Source organism: Sciurus carolinensis, chromosome 12, assembly GCF_902686445.1.
Source record: "Sciurus carolinensis chromosome 12, mSciCar1.2, whole genome shotgun sequence".
Lineage (NCBI taxonomy): Eukaryota > Metazoa > Chordata > Mammalia > Rodentia > Sciuridae > Sciurus > Sciurus carolinensis.
Genome location: NC_062224.1, coordinates 82,098,156 through 82,115,345, shown reverse-complemented (window position 1 = coordinate 82,115,345; position 17,190 = coordinate 82,098,156). Strand labels below are relative to the sequence as shown.

General features: G+C 50.9%; 1 protein-coding gene across 3 annotated transcripts in view; it reads right to left on the bottom strand.

Moving 5' to 3' along the window:
- Positions 1-1,143: 1,143 nt before the first annotated feature.
- Slc26a9 (solute carrier family 26 member 9) overlaps positions 1,144-17,190 on the bottom strand; it is a 28,614-nt gene continuing 12,567 nt past the window's right edge. The window contains exons 6-21 of one of the 3 annotated variants that reach the window (XM_047520808.1): positions 16,547-16,711; positions 15,868-16,020; positions 15,439-15,521; positions 14,553-14,700; positions 14,201-14,314; positions 13,950-14,027; positions 13,321-13,416; positions 11,553-11,659; positions 10,767-10,836; positions 10,545-10,637; positions 10,045-10,155; positions 9,147-9,428; positions 8,083-8,137; positions 6,859-7,004; positions 5,042-5,113; positions 1,144-3,573 (exon numbers count right to left, since the gene is read on the bottom strand). In XM_047520808.1, coding sequence (XP_047376764.1) covers positions 3,526-3,573; positions 5,042-5,113; positions 6,859-7,004; positions 8,083-8,137; positions 9,147-9,428; positions 10,045-10,155; positions 10,545-10,637; positions 10,767-10,836; positions 11,553-11,659; positions 13,321-13,416; positions 13,950-14,027; positions 14,201-14,314; positions 14,553-14,700; positions 15,439-15,521; positions 15,868-16,020; positions 16,547-16,711 — 1,821 coding nt within the window. In that variant the 3' untranslated portion in view covers positions 1,144-3,525. Of the gene's footprint in view, positions 3,574-5,041; positions 5,114-6,858; positions 7,005-8,082; positions 8,138-8,946; positions 9,024-9,146; positions 9,429-10,044; positions 10,156-10,544; positions 10,638-10,766; positions 10,837-11,552; positions 11,660-13,320; positions 13,417-13,949; positions 14,028-14,200; positions 14,315-14,552; positions 14,701-15,438; positions 15,522-15,867; positions 16,021-16,546; positions 16,712-17,190 lie in introns of those variants that run through there. The other 2 variants (XM_047520809.1, XM_047520810.1) reach the window with 2 other exon arrangements.

The following is a 17,190-nucleotide window of genomic DNA, read 5'->3' as shown; positions in this document are numbered from 1 at the left end:
GCATACCCATGCGACCTATAATTGTTGGAGAGTTAACACGCATGGGCTACCCTTGACTAATGGAAGACGGGAGTGATGGTTAAATATTTCTCCAGACAGTTCGCAGATGCATCCCGTAGGGTCGCGGGAAGGTGGTTGCCTTTGGCAGGACTGCCTCAGTGACTCATTCTTGTGCTGGCTTTGCCTCTTTCCCTGTTGCATTCCTCCTACCTGTCACTCTTCTTCCCTGGAATCACTAGTAAATAGTCTGTGCACAGGCTTTGGTCTCAGATGATGCTTTCAGGCTAAGATAGCATCACTGGAAAAAAATCTAAAACTCAAATGGAAGGGGTGTTAATTACTCATTTACCCAAATCCCACAGTGCAGCTGAACAGCAGGATAAAACAAGATTAGTTTATAGATGAATATCATTTTGAAACCCTGCCTTCTCTGCCTCTGGAACACATTTCCCTCCTCCTCCACCTTTTCCTTCCTCTTTTGGTTCTCCCCATCTCTTCATTCCCATGCGTCTCTGTCCTGCTGATCCTTCATCCCCTTTCCTTCTTCCCTCTGTCTTATCTCTGGTCCTTCATCTCTTTCTGTTTCATCCTATTTCTGTCCCCTCTGTGCCTTTGTTCTTTATTTTTCTGAATTCTCTTATCTCCTTCCCTTTCTTACTGTCAATACTCAAAGTTGGACCCTGATCTCCTTTCAATAGTTGTCAAAGGGGAAAGGAAAATGGCAGGATTCGAACAGAAGAGCCTCAAGGTTCTGCTGAGTTTTGATGTCATCGACCCATCATAGGCATCTCCTGAATGTAGAAGAATTGGTAAATGGAGGGGCCACAGTAGGGCTGATGGAATTTCAATTTTCTTAGTCATCATAAAACACAGAGTTGACCCTCAAATCTGATCCTGGGTAGGCAAATCCCTCCTCCTGGTCCTCTCTCCTCAGTCTCTGCTCTTTGTTTGGGTCATGAAAATTTAGTCCCAGGAGTGAACACCAGAATGTGGAGAGGTGTTAGGAGACGCGAAAGGAAATTTCAGGTACTGTTGCTTCTCAGGATAGTGCAAAGCCAAGCCAGCTGTCCTTGAAGGTGACTTGTTTGCCTATCTGTGAAACCACTCGAACATGTGCATTTGTTCATATTCAAACCACTTTATTACCAAAATGAACAAAAGGAAAATGGCATTTAAATTAAATAAATTACACAAATATCTCAAGAGATAAGTTCCCAGTCCTCCCGGGAATCATATCACAGGTTAGTGTCAGTAAGAACAAGGACTGCAGATGTAGCTCAGTGGTAGAGCATTTGCCTAGCGTATGTGAAGCCCTGGTTCAACCCCCAGTACTGTTAAAAACCAAACAAAATAAAACAAAACAAAACCAAAAAAACCTCAACTAAAGTGTCAGAATATTCGAAAGTATTGAAATTCTGGATAATTCTGGATTATTTTGCTACCTCGTGCCCGCCTCTCCGCCTTGCCTCAATCATGTCCAGAAGAGTGGTCTATGTCACATCTGTGTACTTTCCAAAACATCTCAATACTGAAGTTTTCTTCAATGTTTTCCCTCATCCTATGTGTTTCCAATCACACCTCCACCACGGGTTCGGTGAGTACTTTTTGTCTTGGACAAGTAAGTTGCAGATTCCTGTCGGAGTCCCAACTTCAGGACACTGTGAGTCAGCAATCCCCTTCAGTTCTGGGGTTGGCCTTGGGGGTTAATGGTCACTTCATCAAGTCCCCAGGGGATCTAGACAAAGGGGGACTCTCACTTAGTCTGTCCTGAGACTCTGTGACCTTCCCCCAGCTCCTGGGCCCAAGCTGGACTTTGAAGGAGGTGGAGTAGGGGAGGGTGAGTTGTCATTGGCTAAGGTTCTTGTCCTCCTGGAATTTGGCACTTCAAGTGCTGGGCACGGTGAATCCCAGATAACATTGTCTTCCGCCTTCCAAGTTTTGAGTTCCATTGGCAGCGCGATGGCATAATGAATTCACAGAGAAGCAATGCCCATGGCCAAGAATGTGCTGGCTCTTCCCCAGCACCCTCTCCTTTAACTCTAAGGAGGCTTGCTAGCTGACGAGCTCACTCAACACACAGACGCACAGGTCAGTCTGAAGTTAGATGCTGGGATGTTTTCCCAGGCTGAGCCACCCTGACCTGTTGAGGCGGAGGTCATTAAACTGAAAAAATTTGGAAAAACAAAAACAAAAACAAAAGACAACTGGAGAGGCCAGAAGATTTCTTTGTGCACTTCCATGGCATTTTCCCAAAACACTCGCTCATGAAATCCATTTGTTTTCAAGTCAACAGTGGGGTCCTCTAGTTACCTCCATATGCATGGAGATCTTTGACCCCAATTTGCATCTTTCCTAGAGGAAGATGGCCTCAGGTCCTGAGGTTGGTAAGGAATCCCTTTGGAGGAAGACTCAATCTGGATTAGCCCTTCTCTGCATCTCATCCAATTGGAGGATGCACTTGATCCCTGAGAACTTCCTCCCTCTCATCAGGTCTCCATTATGACTCTGGACTACAAGCTGATAAGGGAGAGTTAAATTGATGGGCACTTTGCCAAGCGAAGAAGGACAAGGAAGATTTCCTGAGAGGAGGTGGTTCCTCGATAGGTCCTGTGGTCAGGGGGACTGTTAGGGTTCAAGTCCTACCAGTTTACCCTGGGTTCATACTAGCACCCCTCCTTCCAAGTCTCCAGTACTAAGAGAATAACTGCAGAATAATTGGTATGTGTTGCTAGGTTGTCAGAGGATTCTGCCTGGGTTCCCTTCTTCTGGGTTCCTACCCAGTCTCAAGTGGAAGCCAACAGACCCTGGGGTGGCGGTGTGATGTTTCAGGAGACCAAAGCAGTCCTTTGGCCGGTCGCCCCTGGGGAGGTTGTTTAGTGATCTGAAGGCCCTGGGCCACTGCATGGGTAGAATCCGCAGTGCTGAACAGTGGCCATTTGGGCAACCTTGGGATGAGGATGAGGAAGGGACATAGTCACCAAGAGAGAGACTTCTAGGTTATGGAAAGCACATGGTCCAGGCACAGAGTGGGAGGCAGCTGAGGGAGGCAAGCTCATCTGTGTCCTGGGACAGCCAGATCCCCTCTAGGCCCAGCCACACAGTCACAGGGCTGTTTATGGAGCTTCCACACCAGGTCTGCACAGTTGTACTTGTTCTCTTCTTGACTCATTCTTGGAAGTCAAAGTGTCCATCAGTTGCCATGGTTAGGTGAGATGGGTGAGCTTGAGGCTTGCTCATTGCTGGACAGGGTCTGAGTGCCAGGGGAGGGGTGACAGGTGGGTTCTCCAGACTCTTACCCCTGTAGGAACAGGGTCTTCCTGCTGCTTGAGATGGCTCTTTCTAGGGATTCAGGCGGGAGGGAGGGGAAGGAGAGAAGAGGAGAGAGAGGAGGAGGAGGGGAAAGAGGAGCCAGAGTCCTGGAGGACACGCTTTCCTCTCCTGTCAATTCCTGTGGTCCTGGGCTTGTCCTCTGTGCAGTTCCAGGTGCCAGGTGCTCTGGAGGCAGCCTGGGAACCAGCTGAGCCCTCACAGGGCAGTCAGGGTCTCTGCATGGAACATGCTCCCGAACATCTCCTAAGGGGCCACAGGAAGGTGGGGGAAGAGCAAGAGAAAGTGTTAGACTGTGGGGTCAGGATGACTGACCAAGAGGTGACTGTGGGGACCTTCAGTTGAGTGAGTGTGTGTGTGTGTGTGTGTGTGTGTGTGTGTGTGTGTATGTGTGTGAACAGGGGAGAGGCAGGGTTAGCCTAGGAGATGAACTGGTATAGCAATGCCAGGGGAAGATGCTAGAACTGAGTTGTGAATGGCCTCTGGTGAGCGGGGTGACCTTCCACTGGTCCCTTCCCGGTTTTTCAGTTTCATTTTCTCCACTAGATAGAATGAGGGTAGAAACGAGAGGGGGACATTATCTGTAACGTTGTACAGATGGTAAAGCTGTGAAGGCTGTGTCTCCTTTGATAAGCTATTTCAGTCTTATACAGGGTTTCTGGAATGTGCTGGAAGGGGGCATAGAAACCAGCCTGCCAAATCTCTGTGGCTCCAGCTCTGTTTTCTAGTGTCTCCCACCTGCTTCAGCACTCTGAGAGATGGATTCAGAGAACCATGGAACCCAGACCCCCAAAGAATGGGAAGAGGCAGAGAGAGATGTTATTTTTCAAAGATCCAAAACCGGATTTCTCTAAACCTAGGCATTTGGTTTCTTTTAATGGGGCTTTGGAGCAGTAGAAATTTTCATGGGCCCTCTGGGGGACAATGACCCCTCATATCTGCATAACTTTTATTTCATACGGCCTGTTCACTTGCAATAATGCATTTGTACCCCTAAAATTCATCTGACTTTGCCAGAATAGAGTTTTCTAAGAGCAGTTTGTTTTGTTTTGTTTGTGGTACCAGGGATTGAACCCAGGGGCACTTAACCACTGAGCCACATCCCCAGCCCTTTATATATTTGATCTAGAGATAGGGTCTTGCTGAGTTGCTTAGGGCCTCTCTAAGCTGCTGAGGCTGGCTTTGAACTTGCCATCCTCCTGTCTCAGCCTCCCGAGCCCCTGGGATTACAGGCATGTGCCTGGCAAGAGCAGGGGTCTCTGTATTGTTCACGGCTCTGTGCCCACCCTGCAACTCCGTAAATAAATAACCTGTTGAATTAGTGAAAGAACAAATGACTTCCTGTTACCACCCTGCTACTGCCAATCTTGTGGGGATGAGTATCACGCACATTTCCCTTATTTTACAGAAGATAAACGCTGGGGCCTAGTGGTGGTGTGTGGCTTTCTCCAGATCACAGGGTGATGCAGTAGAGTTAAGAATAGCTATCAGTTCTCTAGGACTTGGTCTGGCACCTCTCCCTAGCCCCAGGACGACTTTCCTGGAGTGAGAAGAATTAAGATCTGCTATTAAAAGAAAGGGCAGGGTGAAACTTTGTTGCATTCAAGGTGACTGCTCTGGCTGGACATGAGAGCTCCGAATGCCTTGTTTTGTGCAGGGTCCTCCCCCCCCCCCCCGTCCTCCCCCCCCCCCAGGCCTGCCTCCCTCTGCTCACCTGTTCCAAGTCCCAGTAGCTGGGGCCATCCTCCTCTGAATCATACAAGGAGAGCTCAGTGTCCCCTGGAACCTGGAGGGAGGGAAACCAGTGCAGAATGAGCTCAGTGACTGAGGCACAAAGGCATGGCGGCAAGAAGGACGCATGGCAGAGCCCGGGGGGCACCACGTTTCCTGCACAATCAATCTGTCCTCTTGCTCCTCCCTCCCCTGCCTTCACTGCCTCCCAGAATGCAGCCCAGCTGTGGTCTCCCCTGACGCCAGGCAGGTGTGCAAAGGGCCTCCCCTCCTTTGCTGGTCTTGAGAGGGAGGGAAGGTTTCCTTAGCTTACAAGGCTGGTGCCCCCTCGCCTGACCTGGAGAATTCCTTTCCTCTCTCTGGGAATCTGTAAATGTAGGATAATCAGACTCACCTTGCAGCTTTCTCTCTCACCACGACATTGCAAAGTAGAGAGAGAGAGAGAGAAAGAGAGAGAGAGAGAGAGAAAGAGAGAGAGAGAGAGAGAGAGAGAGAGAGAGAGAGTGTGTGTGTGTGTGTGTGTAATTTATATACACATGAATGTACTCTGTAACAAGCAAATACATCTTATATATAAATTATTTCTCAATATATAAATAATAAAGTCTCTCTCTCTCTCTCTATATATATATATAAGCTGCAATAACTGGACATTATTGGTATAATAACAAATACTGAGGATTCATCCCAAGTCTCCCTGTTCCCTCTATGGATGGGGTTCCTGAAGCAGGGGAGCCTACTGTTCCCTGAGAGATTCCCTCTGAGCACGGAGGGCTGGAGCCAAGGCCCTGGGTTTTCCAGGACAGTCTTTCAGCACTTGGAACAGATGGCTTCACCTTCTTCCTCTTTTAAGGCAAAGATCAAATCATTGCTCTGGGGCCAGAAAAGTCCACAGAGGGCAGGAGAGGTTTAGCAGAGGACAGGGGAACAAACAGTCTTGAAAGGCCAAGGGCAGGGGCTGAGCTGAGAGGGGCCTGGGGGTGAGGGAGGGGTGGCTGGGACAAGGGCCCCAATGAAGTGGACTTTTCCTGACTCCTTAGCTTTCTCATCCCAGACAGTGTTATTTGTATCTCATTTGCATATTACTTATGGAACTAGGAAATTAAACCAGAAGCTTGGATGCAGGCTCTGTCTGTCAGCAGTCTGAAATCTTCAAGTCCTGCTAAATCAAAACAGGCAGGCTCCTCCTGCTCCCTGTCCCAAAGGCCCTTTTAGAAAGGGTGAAGGAGGAGTGGTGAGCAATGCGAGTATAGGGCATAATGTTCTGTGTACCACAGGGAAACTGATATCAACAAAGGGTCTTTTTTAGAATCTACAAATAGTTTTTGAACGATAGAAGAGAGATAATTATCATCTAATCCTAAATCAAAACCAAAAGAGAAATGCTGTGAGGTAGGCAATGGTCGCTGCTGGTGCCTGTTATACAGATAAGAAAACTGAGATTCAGGAAAGTTAAAAGTTAAACTGGTGTTGGAACTCAAACCTTCTCCTGCATTCTTTCTAATGCCTCTTATGTTTATTTTATTTTATTTTATTTTATTTTATTTTATTTTATTTTGGTACTGGGGATTGAACCCAGGGGTGCTTAACCACTGAGCCACATTTAAAGCCCTTCTTTATTTTTTATTTTTAGACAGTGTCTTACTAAGTTGCTGAGACTGGCCTTGAACTTGTGATCTTCCTGCCTCAGTCTCCCAAGTTGCTGGGATTACAGACATGCGCTAGCACACTGGGCTTTTCTCAGGTCCTTTGGTTCTGCTATTTTAGTACCCTTGGATTTCCCTGGGGCAGGGACCTTACCCCTTGGAAGCTGTGTCCTGGGGCCATTTCTCTGGCATTTGCTTGGGCAAAGAGGACTGCATCATGTATGCTGGGGAAGATGTGGTTGCGTTCTAGACACCCATCTTCAAAGACACCTCCGTGGCTGATGTCATTGTACACCTGGGCTGGAAGGAGACAAGATCACCTTCAGAGAGATAACAGCCATGTGGATTGGAGCTGGGGGAGGGGAAGAATGGTTAGCCCAGAGCAGAGGAACAGAGGCCCAAGGTTTGCACGCTTGGTGCATGTGGGCAGAGGTGGGGGTGGTATGGCATTGGCATTGCCATATCAGTTCTGGACAGCAGAGGGCAACGTGTGCTTGAGATGCTGAACCTGTAACCAAGGGCACAAGGAAGCAGTTTGACACAGGGAGTCGGTACTTTGTGGTAATTCAAGAGGGAAAGACTAACAAGTTCATGGGGAAATTGCCGCCAATTCTATCCCCTAAAGCTCATCTTCCTCTGGTTCACCTACACCTTTCCAATGTGTGGTACAGACCTTATTTTTATCAAATTCTAGGATGGAGTGTCTAGTAAGGATAGGAAGAATCCTAACTCCAGACCACATCAAAGCTGATCATTACCAAGTCGAGTCTCTGCAGAGCCCATGCAGCTCTGCTGGCTAGGATCTGACCCTCTGCTTGTGTGTGTGCGTGCGCGCATGCATGCCCGTGTCCTTCAAATGCTCCTGTGTGTATGCACTTGCTGCACTTCCACATCCCTTTACTTTGCATATGTGTTAACACTATGAGCGTCCATTGCTCTGTAGCCAGGACCTTGGAGGCTGCATGCATATGAGACTGTGCATCTGTATGTTCCCTGGGGATGTGTGTGCTTTATGCTTCTTTAGATTCATGGACCTTCTGGCTTGGGAGAGGAGCCTCAAGTTCATTAATCAGCCCTCTAATTTATATGGGTGGAAATGGATGCCTAGACAGAGAAAGTAACTTGGTTCAGGATATGTAGTAAATTAGTGATGGGGCAGATGAGAGTTCTGGCTGTCCCTTCTCTACCCCATGACCTTCCACTTGGTCAAGGAGACTCCTCATGCAGTCTGACCCATCTCTTATGAATGGTTTGTATGTGAAGCTCTTATGACAGTCAGCAGATCAGGGGAATGTTGGGGTGCTCTAGTTCAGTGCCACACCAATCTGTTCCCCTCTCCCTCAGCCTTTCAGTGCCCTAAATGTCCCCAGTTTCTTACCATGGATGTTCACCAAGAAGACCTTGATTCCAATCTTCCCATACGTGGAGCTCAGCTAGACACGTGGGGCAGGCATTGGGGACAGAGAGTGGGGGCAGAAGGAAAGGAATGTTCTGAGTGGGTCTCAAAAGTGACTCACAAAACCTACTTCAGAGGGAAAGCCAAACAAATAAGCAACCCAGGGAGCCCTGGCAGCCAAAGACAAAAATAGCAGCAGAGCACACCACTTCTCTCTGGAGTGTTGGCCGAAGGCTCCTCTAGAAAGCGGGGCGGAAATGGGGCTTTGCCAATGTGGCGGGCACTTAAAGTCATGGTGGCCCTTCTTAGGGGGCTAGATCTTTTTTCTTTAGTAGCTTAGATTCCCAGCTCCACCTCTTTCTCGGGCTCTGTGGCTTCAGGCAGAAACCGCAGGGGAGGGCTGAGGCTCAGAGAGCCTAGGGCTGCAGCCAGGGTCGGGAGGCAGGTCCAGGCTAGGGAGGCAGGCTGAGGCCCGAGGCAGGCAGGGGGCCTTCACTGCTGCTGGCTGCTGGTGACATTGGTCCATGTGCTCTCTCTACCCCTCAGGTCCCCCGTGCTGCCTCCATTGGAGCCACCCTGAGGTTTGCTGATACCCTGGCATCAGAGGTGACCATTGAGAAGTCATCCAAAGGGTACATTTGCTCAGGGTCTATTGGCTGCTGGTGTGACCCAAGGGTGGAGGGCACTGGTGTTACCTTTCTTCTCTCCTCGTTGGCCAGTGAGGATAGGAAGGGCCAGCAGATTGTAAACTAGAGCCAAGCTACACTCTACTCAGAGAGCCCTGAGGTGGGATCCTGGTGGCCTCAGAGGAATGGCCTCTGCTGGTATGGATTGGCACAGTGGGACCTGAAACTCTGGTGGCCCTCTCTAGAGATTCATTGTCACGTGCCAGCTCAGCAAGGAGTATTTTGTCCTGGTCACGTCTGGGGAAAGAAGGGATCTTGAGGGGCCTCGAATCTCCTTCCCCTTGTTGAAATAAGGGTTCCAAGGACAGGGGGTGTGGAGACAGGAGTGGGGGCCCGGCACCCTCTCCCTGGGGGCCTCACCTTGGCCAGGGTTTTGATGCCCATCAAGTCCACAAAGCTGACTCCACTCATGTCGAGGATGAGGGTGTGGAAGGTGACGAAGGGGGGGACACTAGCCAGGGTGTCACTGGGCTCACTGGGGGACCCAGCAGAGGTTGGTGGCTCACACGGGGCAGCTGAGGAGGTGTCAGGGCTGAAGGTGATGTAGGATATGCTGGCGCCGTTCGCGGGCGTCTGGTTGTTGTTGGGGTCGGTGGGGGAGGTGTTTTCAAAGTCCTGCTGAAGCTCCTGCAGGGAGACGGTCTGGGGGGTGGGGCGGGGGTCAGAGTCAGGGACCATGACCGAGTCAGTCTTCGCTGTGCCTGAAGCCCGGTGAGGAGCGCCAGGGTGGACGTGAACAGCTCAGCTTGGTGCTGTGAATATAGGCCCTGGAAACCCCACTGGAGAGGCCCCGAGAGCCCCTTCCTGAGGCAGGGCCTGCAAGCCTGGTCTCCCACAGTCCAGACAGAGTGGAGGACCCTGCCACAGAGGCCCTGGAGCCTCGGTCCACTCTGCTCCAGGAGGAAGCCCCTGTGGGAACGGCAGAGCTCCTTTTGCATTTTTCCCCCATCTGCCTGCTTCTCCATGCCTCCCACACCCACCCCGGCCATGGTATTCTGGGTTGTCTGGACACCTCAGGAAATTCATGGCAGCTCTCCAGCTGGGGTTGTTCATGGGTCCACAGACGGTGCCCTCTCTTGGCTAGAACATAGGAGTTCAGTGTTTACCCTGGGAGCTGGCAGCCCATCACCAAAGAAGATTGCCCGGCGGTCAGTGGGCAGTGCTCACAGACTTCCTGTTTTTGCCTCTCAGGGTGCTGGAGGTGGGGTACCAGGGGCAAGATGGGCACAGGGCTGGGCTGCTCCTGGCCTCTGTTCACCTTGGTTTTCATGAAGAGGGACTTCCTCTGCTGTGTGGGCATCATTCTCTTCTCCTGCTTCCTGAGGTATTTTTGCTTGGCTAGCAATACTTTCTGGGGATCCATACCTGTCTGTAGGGAGAGATTCCACAATAATCTTTTTTTCTTTCTTTCTTTTTTTTAATTACTTTTTATGCAGCACTAGGGGTTGAACCCAGGGCATGCACGTGCTAGGCAATTGCTCTCCCAGGGAGCTACCACCCTGGCCCTTTTTATTTTATTTTGAGACAAGGACTCACTAAATCACCCAGACTGGCCTTGAATTTGTGATCCTCCTGCCGCAAGTAGCCCCCCAAGTAGTTGGCGATTACAAGCATGCACTACCACACCTGGTTCCAACAACAATCTTGGCCTCTCCAAGAGCAGAGGGGTGGTCTGCTCTTGGCTCCCAGCCCTTTTCTACTTTCATTTTCGGGTCAGTCTTTCTTCAGCCCTTCTGGTCACCAAGAACTGAGGCTTACCTTGGCAACAACCTTTTGCCTGAAGATCTCTGAGTTGGCAAAGTAGAGGGGGGAGCAGTAAGTGACGATCTTAATCCCCTCGATTTCCTGGACCTGTGACAAGGAGACTGAGCTCAGGTTGCAGAAATGTCTTGACTGTTGTTTTTTCTTTCTATTTTTAAACACCTCTGCTTGGGGTGGGGGCAAGGCAAAAGAGTGAGGTCACCAGCTTGGATTACCTACCCTATTGTAGGTCTTGGGATTCACATAAATGTCAGTGTCCATGACCTGGGCCAGAGCGTAACCATTTCGACTAGAAAAAGAAAGATGGAAGAGGATGCTCTGTGGGCCTGCGAGGATTCTGGGGTGGAGCCCAGTGGTGCAGGGTTAGAGCAGCGTCCTGTCCTCATCCCGGGGCTTGCCTCTGCTAGTCTTTCTGCACTGGAGACACATGTCTGGTGGCTGTGGTTAGAGTACACACTTGGGGAATGTCAGGCGGGCCCTTGGTGTAGCTCAGGGGACAGAAAGGGTGAGAGTTTACAAAATGACAAACTTAGGTGACCCTGAAGTCATCACTTCCTGGTTCTGAGTTCTTAAGAAGAGCAGACAGGGTTTCTCCGACACTCAGCATCCTCCCTGCCCTGGCCAGACCCTCTCTCTGTGCCCTGGGCCTGTCCTACTCAATCCCTTACAGGAAGAGCATGCACCTGTGCTCTCCTTAGGTCTTAGGAACTGGTGGTGCTTCTGGGAGGGAGTTGGGTCTTACCCACCTGCTCTTTTTGTAAATTCTCTGTACCCCCAACCCTCTAAGACCATGCTGGCTTCTTCTGGGCTTTTTAGATATGGGAAGTCAGACAGCCCAGCCTGTGCCCACAGTCCTGATCGGGTCACACCTCCTCTGGCCCTGGCAGCACCTCCAGGGCCTGGGCCAGAAGGCGTCAGGTGCAGCAGGCTAAGCCAGGCCTTGGTGTGAGAGCCCTCAGCAGGCTGGCCCAGCAACCCCTGCTGTGCCTGGAAGTTGTTACTTACAACTGGGTCTGGAAGACCACAACCAGGACGGAGAAGGCGACACCCACTGCCACACCATACGGCAGGCTCAGGAAGAAGGAGGAAAGGAAGCTCACCACCCAGACACACTGTAAGGAGAGAGAAGTCAAAAGCAGGCTGGGGGAGAAAAACTGCCTCTTTCAGGAAGTCTTCCTGGATTAACCAAGTCTATTCTCTGTCAGCACAATCTCGGACCCATCCTTCTCTTTGGATTGTAGGTTTGCAATGATTTATATATTTATAATTTGGTTATACTTATCACCTTCTCTTAGATTGAGTATGGCTGCCTGATCATTTTATCTCTCTCTCTCTTTTTTTTTTTTTTTTTGGTAGTGCTAGGGATTGAACCCAGAGACTCAGGCCTGCTCGGCAAGTGCTCTACCACTGAACTACATCCCCAAGCCCTTGCTTATTTTAAAAATAGAAACCCCAGCCTCCATAGGGAGACAGAGTGTGTAAGATCATGCATCTCAGGTTCAAAATTTGGTTCTCTTCTTAGCTGTGTGAGCTGTAGTTTCTTAATCCAAAAAGGGAATAATAAGACTTCATGGAAGGATCAAAGAGTTAAGGAATGCAAAGCTCCCAGTTTTGGGGTCAATGGGTGATCAATAAATCAGGTGCTCCAACTTGCACTGACAACCTGGGACCTGGTTGTGTAGATTTTGGGCCTTCAGGGTCCCCCAGATTCCTCTAAAAGAGATCAGTCAGCCTGGATTCCCATAGAGAATTGCGGTGAAGGTCTAGTGGAACCTCAGCAATATATGGATATATGAGGTCATCACCATGGCAGGCAGATTATTGGGCTGGGAAAAAAGCAGATCCTTGGACTGGGAATTGGGACATAATTTTTCATCCCATCCCCATCACCCCCCATCAGATAGTCCACTCTCTGCTCTGACTTTGAGGATTTCCTTCTCTACACCTAGTGGATGACCCTCTCTCTCACAGCAGACACAATAGCCCAGGGGTCTGGAATCCAAGACTTGGAGTTTCCATCCACTCAGCCCCTTGCCTCCTAGTAGCCTTTGATGATTTACTTAACCACTTGGAGCCTTGGTTTCGTCATCTTTGAAGGAGGTTAGCAAATCCCCTCTCTGGCTTAAATGCAGCTAATGCAATGTCATTAGTACATGGGAACCTGCATTACTATTGCCCAGTGGGAGCCGCAGTTGGAGTACGTGACTAATCATGACAATAAGTCATGCTGCAGATTGTGGTTACCTGGTGCTTTCCCTCTGTGATCTCACCTAATCCACAGAACCAGTGTCTGACACAGACATAACTATCACCCTCATTTATAGGTGAGGAAACAGAAGCCCAGAGAAGTCTAGTAACTGGCGCAAGACCCTGATCCTCTGGCTTTATGTTCTAAACTTCTTTTACAAAGTGATTTTCTTGTGCTGTTTTGAACTGTAAATTATAAAAATAAGAGTAACTAAGTTTTATTGAGCACAAATACAACTTGGATAGCATGCAGTTTACACACAGGATCTCATTTCTTCCTCATAAGAAACCCTAGAGGTTGGAGAGTATAAAATACTCATTTCACCGATGAGGAAGATGAGAGTCAGAGAAGTTAAGGAACTTGCTATTGACCAGAGAGCTAGGGAATGACTGAGGTAGTGTTTAAACATAGGATGTCTTTCTCCAGATCAGGGAGCGGCCGACCAGAGGGGCATGGGTAGTTTGGGGTTGTGGGTTGGAGGAGGGGCAGGGCCTGGACAGGTGCCCTGAGCTGCCCACTACCTACGCAGTCCAGTTTGCTCTTCCTCCACAGGTAGTAGGGGTCGGTGAGTTGCTTGAGGGAGTTCTTGAGGTTGACAGCTATCAGGGCTCCCAGCACGGCCTGGAGAGGCAGAACGTGGTTCCAGGTCACCTGGGGTACTCCCTTCTCCCTGCACACCTGATCTGAGACTGGCAGCATAGAGCCGGAGTTCTAGAACACTACTTCTGGCAGAACCCCCAAACCTCTCCACTCGCTCTTAGGTTTGGAACATGCAGTTGCTAGAGCCATGGATTCAACCTAGCCCCATGTTTGTCCTTGCTCCCTTCCCCTTATCCTCGAATACCTCTTACTAAGCCCTCCTAGCTGGGCAGTGCCAGCACCTGGCACTCATGGGTAGTGTGTATGCTTCCTGGGGATCGTACCCTAAGACCAGAAGACTACACCATGAGCTGTCTCACCAGGTAGACTCTCTCAGTCTCAGTCTCCCTCCCCTGTGAAATGGGGAGAATAAACCCTGCGTGTCTATCTTACAGATTGTGATTGAGATGAAGTGTGACAACGACAGAGCTTCACAATCTAAGAGCTACCCCCCTCCTAGGGATTGTTGATGTTACAGTCTCTTGCTATTCTCTGCTCCCCAGTTTGGATCTTACCTTGGGGAGAGGATACAGGTAGGACCCCAGGACCAGCATGGTGATCATCACCACCAGAGACACACATAGGCTTGCCACCTATTCAGAGAAAGAGCTGGGAACGGGGGATGCTGTGGAAGTCCTGCCCCAGGTTGATTTCCCACAGACGCCTTTGGTGGAGAGGAGACTAAGTAGGAAGAGGATGGGGGTTGGGTGGTGGTGCTGGGTTCTGTTACACCTCCACCCCAGCCCACCCCTCACGCAGGGCTCACCTGGGATTTTCCTCCAGCTCCATCCACAGCCAGAGTGACAGAGAGAGCACAGCAAATGACATGGATTTTAAAGAATGAACCAAAGAAATTGCTGCAGCCGAGGGCGATCATCTCCTGCGGGGAGAGGGCAGAGTGAGGAGGAGGCCAGGGACCAAAACTCGTAAGTGTGCATGCTGGACTTCCCTCTTGGGCTGACCCTGCTGCCATGAAGTCATATACTACCAGTCAAGAGAAGGTCAGCCTCTTGGGATTAGAGTCCCCCCAAGCCCTCAGCTCAAAGAGTCCCAAGAAATCTCTCGCAGGTCTCTGTTGGCCCATTCCGCCCAGCCCTGCTGAGTGCGACCAAAGCTACCTGGTTAGAATCCACATCATAGCCATGCTTATTGGCCAGAGTCCTGCCCATAGCCAGGTTGATGACGTAGCCCACGATGGCCAAGGAGAAGGCTGTGCCTATCATGTCCTTCCACTGTGAAACCACCGGTGACACTGGAGTGGGGAACCTGCCAAGGAGCCAGAGAGGAGGCAGGGCCCAGAGGTGTGAGGAGAGGGAGGGCAGGCGAGTGCTTCCTCAGCCCTTAGGGGCCAGCCGGGCCCCTTGCTGCACCAGGGGCATCTTTTCCTAACTCGTCCCTTCCAGTCTCACTCACTGCAACCCTGGAGGGCGTGCACCATGACTTCTGTTTCACAAAGGCAGAAGCAAGGCTTAGAGAATCTCGTCACAGAGCTGGCAAGTGGTAGGGCCTTGCCTGTTCGTGTCCAGATTCTGACCTCTTTGCACTCACTAGTTTACAGACACAGACCTCCAGGGCTTGTGGACTTCCCTCCCATGCTGTCTTCAGCTCTGTAGGACAAGCTCTGCCCCTGTCCTCCTGGGGCCCAGGCTGGCGCCTGGCACAACGTGGATGCTTAACAAATCTGGTTAATAGGCACCTTTCTGCATGGATAAAAAAGAGCCAAGAGCAAGGCAAAGGGCCAGCAAGGGAGGCTGTGCTGAACAGCACTGATTGTGTGAGACTTGCAGGGGAGGGTGGCCGTGACAACTCACTTTCCATAAAGCAGCCAGCCTTGGCTGTCATGGGCTCTTCGTGGTAACAAGTAATAGTAAAAATTCACCCGTGACCAGTGCCATACCGTTTCTAGGTGACTTTCACAGAGATCATCTCATCTCTAATGGAGCCCAGGCTGAGGTGGGCAGTGGGGTGGGGGCGGGGACAGGCCTCTGGATCACCAGGACTCACCCACGTTGGATCTCTCCCACAATCTGCATGTGATACTTTCTGGGCATCTTATAGCTCCCGGAGATAGCAGTTGCCACCACCACCTGCAAATCCCAAAGTGGAGAATGGGGATCGGCTTTCTGTTGGGGCCAGGGCAGATGTCTCTCCCCAGTCTCTCTTTTCTTTGGAGGCACCAAATCTCTCCTGCCTCCTTTGGGCCAGGGGTGGACACACACACACACACATACACACCAAAGGAGTAGGAAGCCCCACACACGAGGGCAGGGACATGGAATAGATTCATTGTGACTTCCTGTCCCTCTGGCTGCCAGTGGAGGGGCAGGGTGAGGGGCAGGGTGAGGGACAGGTGGGGGTTCCCCTGGCTCTTCCTCTTCTCACAGCCCCTCCATCCCTGTCCCCCCAACACCCCAGCTCAAGGCAAGGCCTTACCACAATCATCTCCGTAGGGATGGGGAAGCGGATCTTGTGCATGTAGCGAGCGTTGAGCTCTTTCACCAGCACCAGGAAGGCTCCGCTGATGAGGGCGAAGATGAGCGAGGCCATGTTGGTGTGGGGGAGGTTTTTGCAAATGTCAATGAAGGTCTGGGGGAGAGAGCATGAGGCTCACAGACTCCCACCCTTTCCTCCCATACTACCCCGCTCTTGGGTGCCTGACTCAAGGAAGAGATGCCATCGATGCTTATGGAGGTACACAAAGGCAGAACACAGACCCTGGTCATGAACATTGCCATCTCCCACTACCCGCTCCCAAAGGACGTGTGGGGCACTCGTGCTAGGATAGAAATACTTTCTTTTTCTCTACAAGAGTTCAAACAAAAGGAGGGATGAAGATTAGACTTAAGGAAGGATTTCCCAGGCAGGGACAGGTTGGGGCACTGAAATGGGGGAACTGATGGAATGTGCATTTCTTTTTTCTGCAGGAATAAACCACAGAGGATCTCAGGAAGCCCTGGAGCGCATGTGTTCAACACCCCCTTCCATGGTGGGAAGGCCCGCCGTTGCTGAGAACATCTCAGAACGAGCAGCTCACAACTTCCTTAGACAGGAACTTTCGCTCAGGCACCTGCTTGAGGCCTGCCCCCTTTGCAGGATGCACCCCCAGACTCACAAAGACGATGGACCCTGGGCCTGCGTAGGAAGGAATGGTCAATCCAAAAATGTACTTGAGCACGGAGATCAGAATCTGTAGGCCAGCGGCCGTCATGAAGCCCCGGATGAAGGACTCGGAGAGGTAGATGGCCACAAAGCCGAACTGCATGAAGCCCAGGCCCATCTGCGAGGAAGACAGGGGGTGGTGGGAGAGACCAAGATGGGTCAGCCACCCCTGCAACCTGCCCAGCACAACCCAGGCCTGGAGCTCCACGCCACACTGGAATGGCAGTGGCTTTCTCCTGCTCTCTCTGTGCCCTACGTGCCCACCACCAGACCTTCAGTTCTTTGTCAGGTCTTTTTCACCTCACCCCTCTTGCTTCGACTTCCTTATCTGCAAAATAAACTTGGTCCTTCTGAGTGCTTCCTCTCTCAGTATGACACCGCCATACACCTGATTGCCCAAGCCAGAAGGTGGAGTCACCCTCCCTCACCTCCCACATCCAATCTATCACCAAGCTCTGCTGATGCTCCTGGCTCAGCGTCCACCCCCATCTCCCTCTCCATGGCCACCACCCTGGTCTAGGCCCTTGTGACTCCTGCCTGCCTCTGCAGAGTCTCCCAACAGGTCCCTCCCTGGTTCTAATCCACCTTCCAACCAGC